The sequence below is a fragment of the Rhyacophila brunnea genome, unplaced genomic scaffold, assembly GCF_057557595.1.
Source record: "Rhyacophila brunnea isolate RB1 unplaced genomic scaffold, BYU_Rbru_1.0 scaffold_3, whole genome shotgun sequence".
Taxonomy (NCBI): domain Eukaryota; kingdom Metazoa; phylum Arthropoda; class Insecta; order Trichoptera; family Rhyacophilidae; genus Rhyacophila; species Rhyacophila brunnea.
Window position 1 is genome coordinate 41,070,739 of NW_028232965.1, and position 16,303 is coordinate 41,087,041.

At 32.0% G+C, this 16,303-nt stretch overlaps 2 protein-coding genes across 4 annotated transcripts in view; both read left to right on the top strand.

Moving 5' to 3' along the window:
* Positions 1–2,734, top strand: part of LOC147068368 (fatty-acid amide hydrolase 2) — a 35,396-nt gene extending 32,662 nt beyond the window's left edge. For both annotated transcript variants that reach the window (XM_085953404.1, XM_085953403.1), the window contains exon 11: positions 349–2,734. In XM_085953404.1, coding sequence (XP_085809530.1) covers positions 349–501 — 153 coding nt within the window. In that variant the 3' untranslated portion in view covers positions 502–2,734. The remainder of the gene's footprint in view (positions 1–348) is intronic.
* Positions 2,735–6,150: 3,416 nt separating this feature from the next.
* SamDC (S-adenosylmethionine decarboxylase) overlaps positions 6,151–16,303 on the top strand; it is a 49,705-nt gene continuing 39,552 nt past the window's right edge. For both annotated transcript variants that reach the window (XM_085953405.1, XM_085953406.1), the window contains exon 1: positions 6,151–6,414. In XM_085953405.1, the coding sequence (XP_085809531.1) occupies positions 6,290–6,414 (125 nt within the window). In that variant the 5' untranslated portion in view covers positions 6,151–6,289. The remainder of the gene's footprint in view (positions 6,415–16,303) is intronic.

The window sequence follows — 16,303 nt, forward strand, 5'->3', positions numbered from 1 at the left end:
CACTCACAACCTCTCAGATTCAGTTTAGTCCTATAGCTCTGACGCTTTTGATCATACAGGTCCTATATTTTGAGACTAAGCACATTACATTATTGAGATCCGTTTCTAGTGCTAGTTGTAGTTATCTAGTTGTCAAATGCGATACATACCTGAAATGAACTAATCCTTTGGCAAGTTCATCTGTTCATTGGGTCTTATCCCCTTTAATGTAACGTGTACCGTTTCAAGTATTCTCTTTTATTGTTGATCAATCTCTGTAAACCCTGAATAAATATTATAACCGGAAGTGTTTCTTTTATAATAAACAATCTTATATTTAATTGATTACAAACCTAATTTTTTTTTTAGGTTCCGCTTGGATTAAACAGTGAAGGATTACCTGTCGGCATCCAAGTCGTGTCAGCTCCAAATAATGACAGACTCTGCATTGCTGTCGCTAAGCATCTTGAAAAATCTTTTGGAGGATTTGTTCCACCTTGCAACACAATATCTACGCATTGATATGTTTTTAAAGTGAGACATACAGTGATATTTGATATACAAGCTATTCATGAAAATTGCTTATTACGAGTATCATAAAAATCATACTGCTTGTATTAAAACTCTCCATGTTTCTACTTGAAGGCATTCCTGTGTTATTTTTAAACACATTGTTAAGATTCATTTTAACATTTTCATTTAAGTACATATACATAATATTTATAATTGAGTATTTTTAATTGATATCAAGTATTAATTGAAAAGGATATTTTGCTTTTCGGTGAATTGTATATGGAACTTTGTATTACAATTTAAAAATATATATATTATAATGTTTAATACTATTTATATTTTAGTTTTCTTTGGTTTGAAAAGAGTAATTGGTATAGTTTTGAAATAAAATTGTACCAATTATTGTGTAAACTAAGACAATAAAATTATATCCTTTGATTACGTTATGCTTATGTCTATAAAAATATTATTTTAACGTAACATATTATTGCAATATTTAATCAGAAAGCTGTCTCATTTAGAACTTTGTATGTATTTAAATTATTGCAATTGCGTCATACAGCAATAAATTATTAAAGGTATTATGTCTAACACCACATAATATAATAACTACATATTATTTTATTCTACTAAAACAATATTCAAAGTACATTTTACTACTATGTACCAAATGTTTTGTAATACAACTTTATTGTATGTTAAAATATTCTATTTATGAATAATTGTTTTTTTATTTAGTTTTTTTAAAAGAATTAATACTTTAAACTATGTTATACAGGCAGGCGTGCGCACAAAAAAATGGTATGAGGATCCATTTCGAAAAATATATTTTATTATTGATGGGGGATTAATCATCGTCCAGAGTCGATTTACTGCTGGATTAAAACCTTTCCTAGTCATTTACACTTTTCACGGGGCCTAGTCCTTCGCTGCTACATACATTCACCAAACGTGATAAGTTTAATGAATTTTAGGGTTGTACGATTGCATCCACTGGTTTTACGATATAATATATTTAATTTTGATCATAATGTGACAACCGCTCTTTTTCTTCTTCTTTGACCATATCTGCTCTCGAGTTAGACCACATGGCGCCTCCAAGAATCCTTGTCGCTCGACAGTCTTTTTGCATCTTCTCAGGCCATGCCAGCATCCGATCGCTACCACTCCCACCCCACCTATTGTTTACTGCATCTCTTCGTTTCATTATGGACATACTCGAACACTGTACGATATGATTCTAGCGATGAACAGCTGACCTGCTGCTATAACCACTAGTAGAGTGTTTTTTCTATAGACATGGTGCCTTAAAGTATAAAATAAACAAGAAAGGAACTTCTAATTCTCATACAAACCCTATATTCTTTATCATTTTATTTCTTCTTTCCATACAAAAATGGCACTTATGTCAAACTGAAACTTGCTTCAGTGATTTTTATAGAGTAACCACAGAAGGCTTCATGTGGGTAGCCTCAGCGACCTGTCATATGTACAAATGGCCAGCATGACCTAAATGTGCTAATTATTACGACCATATCAGTGTCTTCCGTACTGTTCCGTATTTTAGACATTCAATATTAAAGGCAAACATTTCCTTTAATATCACCGCAGTAAAAATATTCCATTTATCTTTTTTTCTGTTTGGGGGGAGGGTTTGAACCCGACGACCCCCTTATAGTGAGCGCGCGCCTGTAGATAATAAGAATAACATCTTTCACAAAGATGACTACAACAGCTTAATATGGGAGCTGTTTATATTTTAATTTAATGACATCTTAGTTTGATCTGATTTGCCAATAATTAATGTAATGTAAAAAGACATTAATCATTATTAATTTTCCTTGCTGTTATTTCTTGGTGGAAAGACATGTTATTTCAAAGCAATAACAATACAATTATCACATACTATAATTCAATTGAAATTGTCATAAGATAAAATCATTTGTAATTATAAAAATATAGAAAAATATAATATGGTATCAAATGTAGCAATATCCCACAAACACTATGTGAGTGCTCTACCTTTGATACTTACCAGATGACTCATATAATATAAAAACCATAATAATTATATTGTTATTTCTTTTAATGTTAATTATTAATATTTTTTTATTTAAAACATTTTCAAAAACTTAAAGAAAAGAAAGAGGCTTATAAATCTGTTGAAATACTCACATGTTTACTTTGAAATGAATCATATTGTATTTTTATAATTCAAAGAATAAAATTTTATAATACTTTATTAATGTATTTAATTCAGATATTGATATATGTTTAAAATATTCCCCTACCTATTGGAACTTCCATTTTTTTTATAGTGTAATAAATAGATGATCTAAAAATATTAATTAAATGAGAACAACGTTGAATAAGTCCATACAGTGGCAAATTATCATAATAGTCTCAGCAGACCCTACCAAAGGGGTTCAAACTCATAGACGTTTCGAAAAAATGTGCACAAATTATAGCCATTTAATACAAAATGTAAGAAACCTGCAAGTACACTTTTATCAGAAGTATTTCATGTTGGCAAAATACAAGATATTATTTAAACTTAAGAGAACTGATGAAAATTTTAATTGCGTACCGTATCTTGCCGTGGTGTTTTTAGCTTTTGAAACTAGAAAAAAAAAATGTTTTACATTGCTATTAATAAAATTGTGGTGTTATTCCGTGGGGGGTTCTGTTATGTCTCCACCTATTTAAGATCCCATACAGTGGCATAGCTAAAAATGTTAGGCCCCGCCACAAAAAATATTCATATACGTACCTAATAAATTAGAATTCAATTAACAATCATTGGACTGAGATTTAGGGCTCCTTGTGCGACTGGGCCCAAATACTTTGCATACTCTTGCTATGAGGTAGTTACGCCACTGATCCTACCTAAAATATTTACCAAACTTACACCTTAAATCGTAATTAGATCTATGGAAAATAATTTCGTATTCACTATATGAAAATTTTACAAAAAAAAACTGCATTTGGTACCAAAACAGGGCTGGATTTACCATAGGAAAATACCCTATGTGACCCTATGGCCCCCTTATTGGCAAGTATCCTGGAATCATACATAAATGAATCGATATGGGGAAATTTCTTTCCAGATTGCTATAAATTGAATTCATTTACGTAACAATTCAATATTGATAAGTTCGCAGTTCTTTTCCTCTTATGTCAGAATGAAGTAGAATGTTAAATTTATCGGAAGAAAATTATTAAAATACATTATTATTAATACTATCGACCGAAGGTACTTGATAGAATTTGAATTTAAATTCTAATGGATTTAAATTTTGTACTATTCCATTTGAGTCGTTTTTTGCGACCCGGGTTTCGCCTTTCGGCATCTTCAGGCACTATGTGCACTCACTAAAAGGTAAATACACATTGAGAATGAATACAATTAATTCTAACTTATATAATAAATCAATACAATAAAGTAGGTAAAAACTTTATCACCTATCTATTACGTCAAGGATCACAATAAAAAAATATGACTAACAAATTATGAATTGTGAAGTGTTTGTAAAAAAAACCCCTACCTTATCAATAATAATACACCCGATAAGCGATATATCTCATTGGTTAACTCCATTAATTCCCAATACATTACCATTGTTCCCAGAATGGACGATTTTACACCTCTTGACTGTAATATTTTTATTGTTTATAATTACTGAAGATCTATATTATTATGTTTGATGATTTATATATGTTTATCGAGTGTATTATATTATTGATAAGGTAGGGGTGTTTTTTACAAACACTTCAACTATTCATAATTTGTTTGTTATATTTATTTATTGTGATAAAATTTTTAACTACGTTATTGTATTGATTTGTTATGTAAGTTAAAATTAATAGTATTCATTGTCAGTGTGTATTTGCCTTTTGGTCAGTATACACAGTGCCTGAAGATGCCGAAAGGCGAAACACGGGTCGCAAAAACTGACTCAATTGGAATAGTACAAAACTTAAATCCAGTAGTATTAAAATATATTATGTAATAGGGGTATTTTTAAAAATATAAAGATACATAAGATAAAATATATAATAAAAGTACCTACGTAAGTAAATACATAAAAAAATATTAAAACAGTTTAAATAATATATTATTAGCCTGGATGCCTGATATAATATACCCACGCTTCAAGTGTAAATCCAACCGTACTCATGGATGCTATTGTGTTCCCCACTTCCGTATATATTTATTTATTTAAAAAAAGACACATTGAGCACAACAAATTATTAATACAAGACATTCACATGACATTTAGAATAAAAAATACAGGTAAATCAAATTAGAGAAAAAAATAAACCAAAATATAATTTTATAGCAAAAGAAAAAAAATTCAAATTAAACAATAAAATAGAATTTTAAAAACAAAATACATATTGCATCGCTAAAAATGTCTACATCTCTAGGGAGTGCATTGACGATTGACTTGCCGCACAGCCCTCGCTATTGGTGCCTGGTGAGCTTGACATCTTTCATCCAAAATAGGTCATGGCGACCTCGCATGTAATTGACGGGTCCATAAAAATTCAAATTTTTTACAGAATATCGGAATATGAAACCTGACATTTGAGCTTTGCTTTAATAGCAGATGTGACCTACGAGCTTCAAGAGAATGAAAGGCGAGCATGCCTTGAAGAAAGTTAGTCAGAAAATACTCGTTTGAGAAACTGTCAAAAGGAAAATATTTATATACTTACATTAAAATAAAGATGTCGAAGAAATTTCTTCTGAACACGCTCTAAAACAAGCTTATAGGAAAGCTCATAAGGACTCAAGATAATGGACCCTTATTCAAGAATACTCCGCTTAGCTTGTTTTATGACGTATCCTAGAAGCTTGATCACACACAAAGCCATAGAAGTGATGTGTGAGTGAAATGATAAACGTGAGTCAAACAATATGCCAAGATCTTTAATTTCTGATTGACGCTTCAGTAAGCTATTTGACATAATATTATAGTTGAATATAATTATTGAAGACCTTGACTTCAAAAGCTAATACAGACACATTAATTGTCAGTAGGTACCTATTAAATTCCAGTTTTTTTTTCCGACCAGATTTCAATTGAATTGAGATTATTTTGTAATATGTGACAATCCAATTCGCTGCGAATTGTCGCATATAATTTTGTAGGTACTCATTATGTTGAGAAAATAGCTCGCAACTAGTCCTCAAAAACACCCTGAGTAGGGTAAAATATAAAATATAATAATTCTTGCTCAATGAAAACTTTGGAAACTTTGAGTACCTACCTAACAAAGTATGTAGAAAATTTTTAAACAATGGAATTATAGGTAGGTAGGTATTAATAATTTGATAGATAGATATTGTATCAAATTGTTGCTACAATACAATAAATACATAGTAACTTTCTACTATGCGGAAACGGGGAGGGCAAAATGACTTCGTTTATAATAATGTGCTGACATTTATGTTTCATAGGATTATTTCAATTTATGACGCGTTATAAATCTAAGAAGACTAAAATCTTTAATTATATTACAGTATACATAGTAACACGAGATATTGCGTTTTATAATGCAAAGTTTGCGAATGTATGCACATCGGAGTGGGGGGGATTCATGCGCAAACCACGTGCCCAAGTCGCTATACAGAAATCGAAACTATCTTTTTGCGGCTGTCAGTTTCAACTGTGCTCGGGGTTCGGTTGTTGTGCGAGGCACGTCAAATAGATTTTGTACACAACGCTATAAAAGCAAATTGTACCTTTCAAGTTACTAAACTTTAAAATTATCACTCAAAGATTGCGGTACGATGGCCGAAACGGAAATGTTAAGTAATAGTAGTGAAAAAGAAGTGCCATTCTTTGAGGGTGTAGAAAAACTACTTGAGATTTGGTTCGTTCCTACAAAGAATGCTGATTTGAGGAAGATACCAAGGTACGTAATTATTTGTACGCGGCGAATTGTATCAGATAGTTTTTTAAATTAAAATTATCGGATGTCACGCTTGTCAATATTGTTTGTTGCCGGGATTTTGACAAGTGGAAAATTCCACTTCCCACCAGGTAACTTGCAGGATGCGCGAGCATCGTAAATCTTTACCGAAACCGAACAGTCGGCTTGCTGAATGCTGACGTTACGTCATAATATAATAAATAAGAGAGGTGTGAGGGAGAAATTTCGCAAAAATTACACCAGTTTGGCACCTGGAATAAACTCACATGTTTACATAATATCACAACAATGCAGCGTCACTATAAAATAAACAGAACATTGAGAACATCTGAATTAAATAACGACCATGTCATCCACATACAAATTTATATTATTTCTATAGGAGTTATCTATTGACGTTTATTGGATATACTAATCTTATATTATGTCCAATAATATATGTATTAATAAACTTATTTGATAAAATCCAAACGCAATAAAATGTTTCATTATAGAAATGAAAATTATATTACAGCCTTATTTTTTACCGATGTATAGGTAGGTAGGTACCATTTGGCATTTGCACAATCATTTTGTAGCTCTAGAGTAGACCAGTGTTTCCCATTTAGTAGTCGTCGAGCCGGTAGCCGGTCGCAACGGATCGCACATTAACTTACTTCTAAGCATTGAATAAGAATAATATAATAGGTATTATAATGGTTCGTCTTATATTTCCATCATGTTTATTTTATTCTAATATCTAAGTAATAGAATAATTTCTAAACAGACATAAAAATTAATGTATAATAAATATTTAAGTGGATATTGGTTTAATTAAAGTTTAATGCAAAAAGTAGTAGGTAGAGGAAGGGTGCCTATTATGAGATACTTTTTTTTGTGACATTCTCAAATCTAAAATAAACTCATTGCAGGGTAGGTATCTATTATTATAAATACATCAAACATACTGTTTACTAATAAATTTGTAGTCATGAGATTTTTCTTTCAGCCCGTTTATTTTAGATTCGCATTTTAGTGAAAAATGTCAAATAAGCTGTTCTCCAAAAAGTGTTCCTAATTTGAGATAGTCGCTGTTCCTAATATGAGACTATCTCATATTGGGAACATTATGAAAAAAACAACAGCTGTAATTGATATGAATAATTATATATTTGTTTATATTTCACGTGATCACATTTAATCCAAATCCACTTTTTATTCAAATATTATCATAACAAAAAACACAAATAAAAACATCTTCTCCTGCTAAATTACTACAATCTTCATGACTCCATTTGAAACACCTGCGCCCATTTTTATACTCTTGTATCTTCCGTAAAATTCCAACTAGATACAGTAAATAATTACGCATGGCATAATTTTCTTTATCATCGTCATCAGCACACTATCATCGTTAAATATCATCTCTTCTCCACCTTCGCTTGACGACGACTCAGATTCCTCTTTCTTCCTTTTAATTTCTTTCTAATTTTTCTTTCCCATCGCTTTTTTCATTCTAGTTTTCTTTTTTTCCTCAGCCGTCTTTTCTTTTTGTAATTTGTGGGTCTCGATCATCTTTGACATAACGCTCCAGTGTGCCTTTTGGTACTCCGAACTGTTTGGTAGCTTTCGGATATCCCATTTCTTTCTTGCAAACGGCGTTCAGAGCTTGAAACATAGACTCGGGGTCCCATCTTTTCCTTTTTGACGGAGGCATCTATGGAAAATATAATATAAAACATACACACACATTATAAACGTTGATATGGTTTCAAAGTAAAATGTGTACCTAATATGAGATATCTCATATTGGGCACACCCAAGTATCTCATTTTAGGCTCATTCAAAATTTGACATAAAAAATTAACTATTCTTCTTCTACAGTCGATAATGATACAGAAGATACTCAAATATAAAGTAAACTACCAAACCACGTGTTTAATTAAGAAATAAACATTGTACGATACCTTAGAGATGTTCTACGATCATCAAAAGTAGCACGCGGAAAAATTTCTTGGACGAGTGATCGACGAAAACACACATCCACCACCAAAGACAAGCGCTGCATGCTGCACACTGACAGTCGTTTGGAGCTATTACTCCTCGCTACCGCGTGACACCAGCACCATATTTTATTATCGTCCGGTTGCTGAGTTATTGCTATATCTCATATTAGGCACCTATCTCATAATAGGCACCCTTCCTCTATACATACTTGTTTATCAAACAAGGAAAAATTAAATTTATTTTATTGTTATACCTATACCTATTCGCAATTTTCCCCATGGAGCCCCAAAATTAATTAATTTGAGCTTAGAGCTTCCAAAGCATGCATTAATTCCCCGATTTAGATGACTGTCAATCGCTGTCAATATATTGATTTCTGACATAAGTACGTTGTACTTTCATAAATCCTGATTCTTATTATTAAGTACATTTAAAACAATGCTAATTTTTAGTACTGTTTATTGTGAGTTAGAACTTAGGATCTCAAAAATGATATATACATATACCTCCTCTCAATTCCTGTCGTAGTCTTTCTTATTGATCGAAAAACTACCATTAGTGTCGGTATTCCTGCTCGTTTTCTCCCGTTTAATCCCGATACCCCGAGATTGAAAATGATGGAATTACCGTTATTGAAAATGCTAAAATGTATTTCCTTGAACTAATGAAATTCAACATCAAGTGGTCACATCTATGAAAATTGCGATTAATTTGTATGATAAAAAACGTAAGTATATACAACATTTTAAACATTTAATAGTCAGTTCTAGTTCATATTTTTTTTGTATAAAATTTAACAGATAATATTTTCTGAAAAACAGCCATGTCCGTTTTTATTTTTTCGTGATAATATCGTTTTTACATGCATATATGCAGGGCTTTTTTGTAATGTAACGCGATGGAACGGCGTTCCGGCACCTTTTCCCATGATATTTTTAACGTTTCAAAAGCAATTAGACGAAACAATGTTCGCGCTTACATAGTATAAGTTAATTTTCCTGAATCATCTTATATGAAAAGACATATCTGAAAAACTATCGCGCAAATGAATCTAATTATTACCCCAATAAGAGCTTCGTTGAAGACCAAAACAGTTTCGGGACTTTTGTTCGTCAAACTCGTCAGACCACCTTTGACATTTTTTGATCCTTTAGTGGTTACTCAGTGGAAGACATTCGGCCATAAACTCTAACTGGAGGGAAGGAATCAAGACGATTTGCTAGACGAAAATTGGACTGAACTTTGGACATCACCATGGCCCCCACAAAAGGGAGATTGACAGGGCTCTAGCCTGGGGAACTGACCAGATAAGTGAGACAAATGCACATCACAAATTTGCACTAATCGTAAAAGAAATCGCCTTCGGCGCTGATTTCCTTCAGGCGTATTAACATTTTTAAATATTATGTGGTTGTGTAATTGCATTTTTTGGTTAATGTTTGTTGATACTTTGAATACCCTTAATTTTACCTCGAACACTACTACACACGGTACTGTAGAGCGTTACACCGTCTTTAATCTTAGTGATAGGTAGGGGGCCCGCTTCAGGATGTGTGGGCCATGGAAATCACTATAGACTTTTATTCAAATATAAATGATATTTTTACAATTTTATTTTTTACAACTGTATATATGTTTATTTCTTTAATTTTTTATGCGCTTCGTGGCATATGTAAAGTTGCTTTTAATATATATATATATATTTAGTAGGTAAGAAGTTTGGCAAGACGTGATTTCCGGCACCTTTGTTTAAAAAAAAAAGCCCTGCACATAAGTAATACTTCTCCACCCTATGGAAACCGTATTAACTTTATTAACAGTAGGTACAATATGTTATTAAAATACCTAGGTTTATTGCATGGCTTATTTTATAAAGCTGTCATAGCTCTTTCGTGAATTAGTTTAATTTTTCAAATAGGTAGATACCTATATTTTTTTGTTTTAGTTTACAGCATGAATGTTCCAGTCAATTCAAAACGAAGCAACAAAGTAAATTACCTATACTTATACCTTTTATTAATTTAAATAAAACGCAACTTTTAAGTACCTACTGATACCACTTTTATTAAATAACTGGACCAGTATCTTCCGCATCACGGACATTTTCAACTAAGAGAATATAAAATAAAACAGACATGTAATAATACATTGACAGTTAACACAATAACAGATAGGTATATTATTTATGTATTATATGGGTATCTATAATATTATTAGCGATGATAAAAGATGCCATACTAATCAGGTTCTCCTCTTTCTACGCTATGCTGCCAAATTATTAGTAGAATAGTCAACGCTCAACAACTTCTTACCTACAAACTATTATTCAAATTTGCAAGGCATGTAGGTATGCACCTACCTACCTATGTAGGTATGCAATAAAAATATAAAGTTGGTTTCGCCAATGCTTACGCCTTATTTGGTATTATAAAAAAGCCGTGTCAGCATCGATTTGACGAGGCCATGGGGCCAACTAAATTGGTCAACTCAGAATAGTGCAAATTTTTATTTATATGTTCTCAGCATAATATCAACATGCATTCATTGTGATAGTCCGTCACGTTCGCAGCTCTTGAAGTTGACAAAATCGTTCACTTTGTGATGACGAAATGAAATTTAAAACATTAAGCTAATTAAATGGTTTGGTTTGGCTTTTTTTTATTTTTAACACTACAACAGTCAATGCGGAATATGACAGTTAAGTAGTGTATGGAAACAGTATTGTAGTAGTAGAAGTGAAATAATCACATACACACCCAGGCTTTGAGGAAATCACATAAAATGTACTGTGACCGGAATCGAACCCGGAGCTCCAGAATGAGAAGGCAGTACCGTACGCACTCAAAGGCCATATGTACTTGCTTGAAATAACGATCCCACCAATTACCTCTACAACAATATGGAAATAACCTGACTCACCTGAAGAAGGCGCATTCCCACCCCGCCGACTATCGAGACCATAGAATCATGAATTCTTCGGAAAATAGAACATTTTACATAATAGTATGTAACATGTTCTATTTTACACTAATAAAGATATTCAGGATCAATACGTTGAAAAAAAACATTAAAAATTAACACATCCTGATGGATGAAATACAAAACAATATTTTTATTTGTTAATTAGGAAGCTAGTAAATTCTAATTTTTTTTTTTAAATATATCGCTTTTTACTAAAAATATGATCGTGATCGATATTTTTTTATAATTAAAATGTGAGGTAAATAAAATTGCTATAAGTAAAGTTAAAAAATAGTTTTTCTTATTAAACTATGCGCGCTGCTAAGCCCCTCGCCTCAACATTTTTGGCGAATATAATATGGAATACTATTTACTATTCGTGTCCGATACCTAGGGACCTTGCACATAATGTGCTTATATCGGTCCTCGCATTTGCTAGTATCAGCCCTGGTCTCTGTTCTGTCATGTCTTCAACGTTTTCGTACAAACTAGAGTTAATTTTTGGTCATTAAATTTCCAGAGAAAAGTCAGTAAGTACCTACCTATATTTTTCTCTTTCCTCACAAAAGTGATCAAACGTTTTTCGTATTTGCGTGTTACCTACACAATATGTCAGCACTTAACACGTTGCTAACAGAGAAGACTTTTATTTATATGAGGATTAATTATAAATTAGTGTCCTTTTTTTCTTATTTGATAATTGTACGAACTGCTATAACTACATAATTATTATACTGTCGGAGACGTCGGACTCGAAACATAGTTTAATTGAACTTTGACTTAATAATAATTATTTAAAAATAGATACATACTTACGCTGGAGATAAAAAAGTGATACGCTGAAATTGATAGTTTTTTTTTTGAGAACTTGTCGCGTTATTAGCCACATGGATATTTAAATTTCTATTCGTACCTACCAATTTTCAATGTGTATTGACAGCTATTTACTGGCACTCCCCTACTTACCCAGTCTACTTCGGATTATGGCGTGACGTGGACTAGTGGCGAGTGTTTTACGTACCACTAGTAACTGCAAAGTGTCCCAACACAGTACACACTAGTTAATGGCGTGTCAAGATGAACAAAGAACAATGTAAATGTAGTAAAAATAAATTAATTAATACATTTATTTGTAATGACTAGGCTTAGGATTTTTAGGTGCTAAAAATGAATAATAGGTACTTACCTAAAATATGTAGATATAATTGGGAAATATGTTATTAAAACTTCACAATTATGTGCTAATAATTTAAGTATTACAATAAATCATTTATATTTCAACAGTTTAATTTATTATTTATTCACAAACAGAAAACACTTTATTACAATAAATAATAAAATAATGCTTCAAATTTTCGAAAGTGAATCTTTGACAATTTGATCTGAGCAAATTTTTATACCTACATGGAAAAACTTCTTTCCACTTCTACAGATGTTATTATTATTATTAAATGAAGGCATCTGATGGATTTTCCAAAACAGCTTCAATATTCTGCAGCGTATAAAGTCCATTATTTATAGTTAAAACGCTATTTAATTTTGTACTTATTTTTATTCCAATTGGTCTAGGAACATTTTCTTATATTAGCAGCAGTTTAAAACTTTAAAATATTAATTTGCTCCACTAATGACTTTGTAGATGATTCTAACATTTAAATTGTGTTAACACTAGTTATTGTGTTTATGTGAAAATATGTGCTTAAACCATGCTTAAACCTAAAATAGGTGCTAACAAATAGGGCGGGCTTAAATGTTTCAAAATTGTCTGAAACAGATAGAGATATTTTTGATATTTTTTGTTGGGCCACTCAAAAAAAATATTTAAATACCTAAGAATCCTAAGCCTAGTAATAACTATATTGGAAGGGGTGGAGAAAGAAATTAGCGAGAGAAAAGAAAAGAGAATGTGATTAAATAGGAGAGATGCATGTCCCGATTTTTAAGCAAAGATAGATTGTCCGGCGCGGGATAGCCTAAATTCACGATGATTCAACAAATAATACAAATTCGACGTTTAGGTTAAGAATTAGATAAATTATTGATGATTTCAAAAAATTCTATGAAAACTGCAAACAATAATAATAATAATATGTAGATTAGCGCTACGATTTTTCGCGTGAAAACATTTTTGCACAGCTGCTGTTATGTTTCATAACCATTAAGAACGAAATACGTTTCGAAAGTCTATACTTTAGAATGCGGTGTCTATATTAAATTCGACTGGAGAAGTAGATGTGGACATTATACATGAAAAATTTAACTCGCTGAAACCTTCGATTGATGTGATTAACTGATACCAGAATTGGCATCAGTTATTCCCGAAAGAAAAGACTAAAAATATTTTCAAGCTAATTTCATTTATTTTAAGCATACTAACATCTAATTGCTATACCGAACGAGTATGTTCTCAGATGAATTTAAAATGGCAAGAAACAGATTGATTCTATTGAATTGATAAAATCGGAATTACTTGTTCAATTCAACACGATATGTATGTATAGATACTCATGTGCTGAATTTTTATGATTGATATTATAGAAATATTTAACTACCTATGATTTTTTAGGCTGTTCCAATGTTTGCTCCTAAATCCCGATTTTTTTATTTCACGTGTAAAAATCCGGACTTGGTAAAATAATTATCTGGCAACATTGACCAGGAGCTACAAATTTTCTTCCCAAAGAATTAGAATTAGATGATGAATGGCGGAGAGTTGTTTTAAATTTCCGATTGTTTAAAAATATTCGCATGCCATAGTTTTGCTACAGCTAAATTGTATCTCACACTGTTTCATCTATTTACTTATATATCATTTTGGCAACATTAAAAATACTTTAAAAAACTCGAAATTTATGGCATCAGGCGGTGGTTTTCAATCTGTTTCGTATTATGCCGGCTTTTGTGTATAAAGCGAAGATGCTGCTTATATTATAAGATGGTCTTTTGCGGTTTCCATACCAAAATCGCTGTTAATCGAATTTTTAAATAAAGCAATATTCCATACTCCTCAAAATCCTTATTCAGTTTGTACGAAAATTAATAGACTATTGGTCGCTTTTCCTTCACCCTCATAATATATATAAAAGAAAGGTTTCTTTAACATTTTCGTTATGAATATTCTTTTACGGCGTCTTGAAAAAATGTATGCAGCCAATTGAAAATAATTTCTCCCTCATAATCATATTTGAAAGCTTTCCTTTCAAGACGAAAATTTTTCACAAAAAATCTCAAAATTAGTTTAATCGTCTGAAGAAAACAGCCACCGATGACTGAACCATACTGATCCATCAATATGATCACCGCATAGGCGCATCACCGCATTATTGTAAGGAATTATATATTTTATTAACAACCTGCGGGCGCCACGATCAACCCCACCATCCAATTGGTATAAAGGTATACTGTGTTCTCTGGGTATCTAATATACGATTCATTCAATTGACTGTGCATTGTTAGATTTAGGATTGTATCTCATGCATTTATTTCCATGCCTCATAAGTCATATCACGGAGAAATAAAATATTATCAATCGTTTTTATAGTATTATTTATTAAAAACTTATGAGGATTGCGATCTTGTAATTATTGAAATGAGTATCATCGTCTACCTACCCAATACTGCTTCATTCAATGCCTCTCAAATGACTAGAGTAGAAATCATTTTTTCTACAAAAATTTCATATATCTTGATTCTAGCTAGAGTATGATATTATGATGTGATGTTGCCAGGGGCGAATTAAAAATAACTATATACTATCGATATCATGGTATCATACGTTTGAATAAGTATTTACTTTCTCGTAAACATACCGTGTGGCGTGTGTACACTATTTATTTCGGCTTTGTTGTGACGCCAGCGCGTATTATTTAATAACTTGGCAACTTGGCATTGCGCAGAAGACTGTCATGTAGTAATTGACGTATGCTTTGGCTTCCTGAAAAACTATGCAGAAACTTCAGAATTATTCTCAAATCCATGTAAATATTGGAAACGGTCCAATTCTGCAGATTCCGTCAAATGCTTATCGGTAAAAACAAACATAGGTATTAAATTTGTTTCAATAGAAATAAATTTCATATTAATTTAGTAGTACAGTAGAACCTCGATATAATAGACCACGATATAGCAGACTTCGGATATAACGGACAAATGTGAAAATTGTTAAATACACCCTGTTAATGTTATACCTATATTATTAATACTATCGACTGAAGGTTCTTGATGGAATTTGAATTTAAATTCTAATGGATTCAAGCTCTGTACTATTCCATTTAAGTCGTTTTTTGCGACCCGGGTTTCGCCTTTCGGCATCTTCAGACGCCGTGTACACTCACCAAAGGTAAACACACACTGACAACGAACTCTCTTATAATTTATAGTAAAGAGAGTTCGTTGTCAGTGTGTGTTTACCTTTAGTGAGTGTACACGGCGTCTGAAGATGCCGAAAGGCGAAACCCGTGTCGCAAAAAACGACTTAAATGGAATAGTACAGAGCTTGAATCCATTAGAATTTATACCTATAATATGTTTAAATCCAAGTGTCACCGTTTGTAAACAATGTTCTACGTCATACCTCTCGCACTCGAATCTGAGTCATAATACCGTCCTGCTCGTAGACTGAACGTAGCACTGACGTTAAGCACAGCAGCTTAATTTGTTTATTCGAAGTGAATGGATGCATTTATTATTCCATTTAATAACTTCACAATGGTTAGGAGTAGATGAAGGTGACCCTGGATATCACATACCATGGCTGAAAGTGAAATAGCAGATGTAGTTATGATCTTAGAAGAAGAAACAATACGCCCAAAAATAAAGTTATCGGTGATAAGATCGCATCTCGACGATCTAATACCGTTTATTGACTATTCGTCAAATTACGAAATTCAACTATATTTCACGCATTTTCATAATTTTAGAGAGT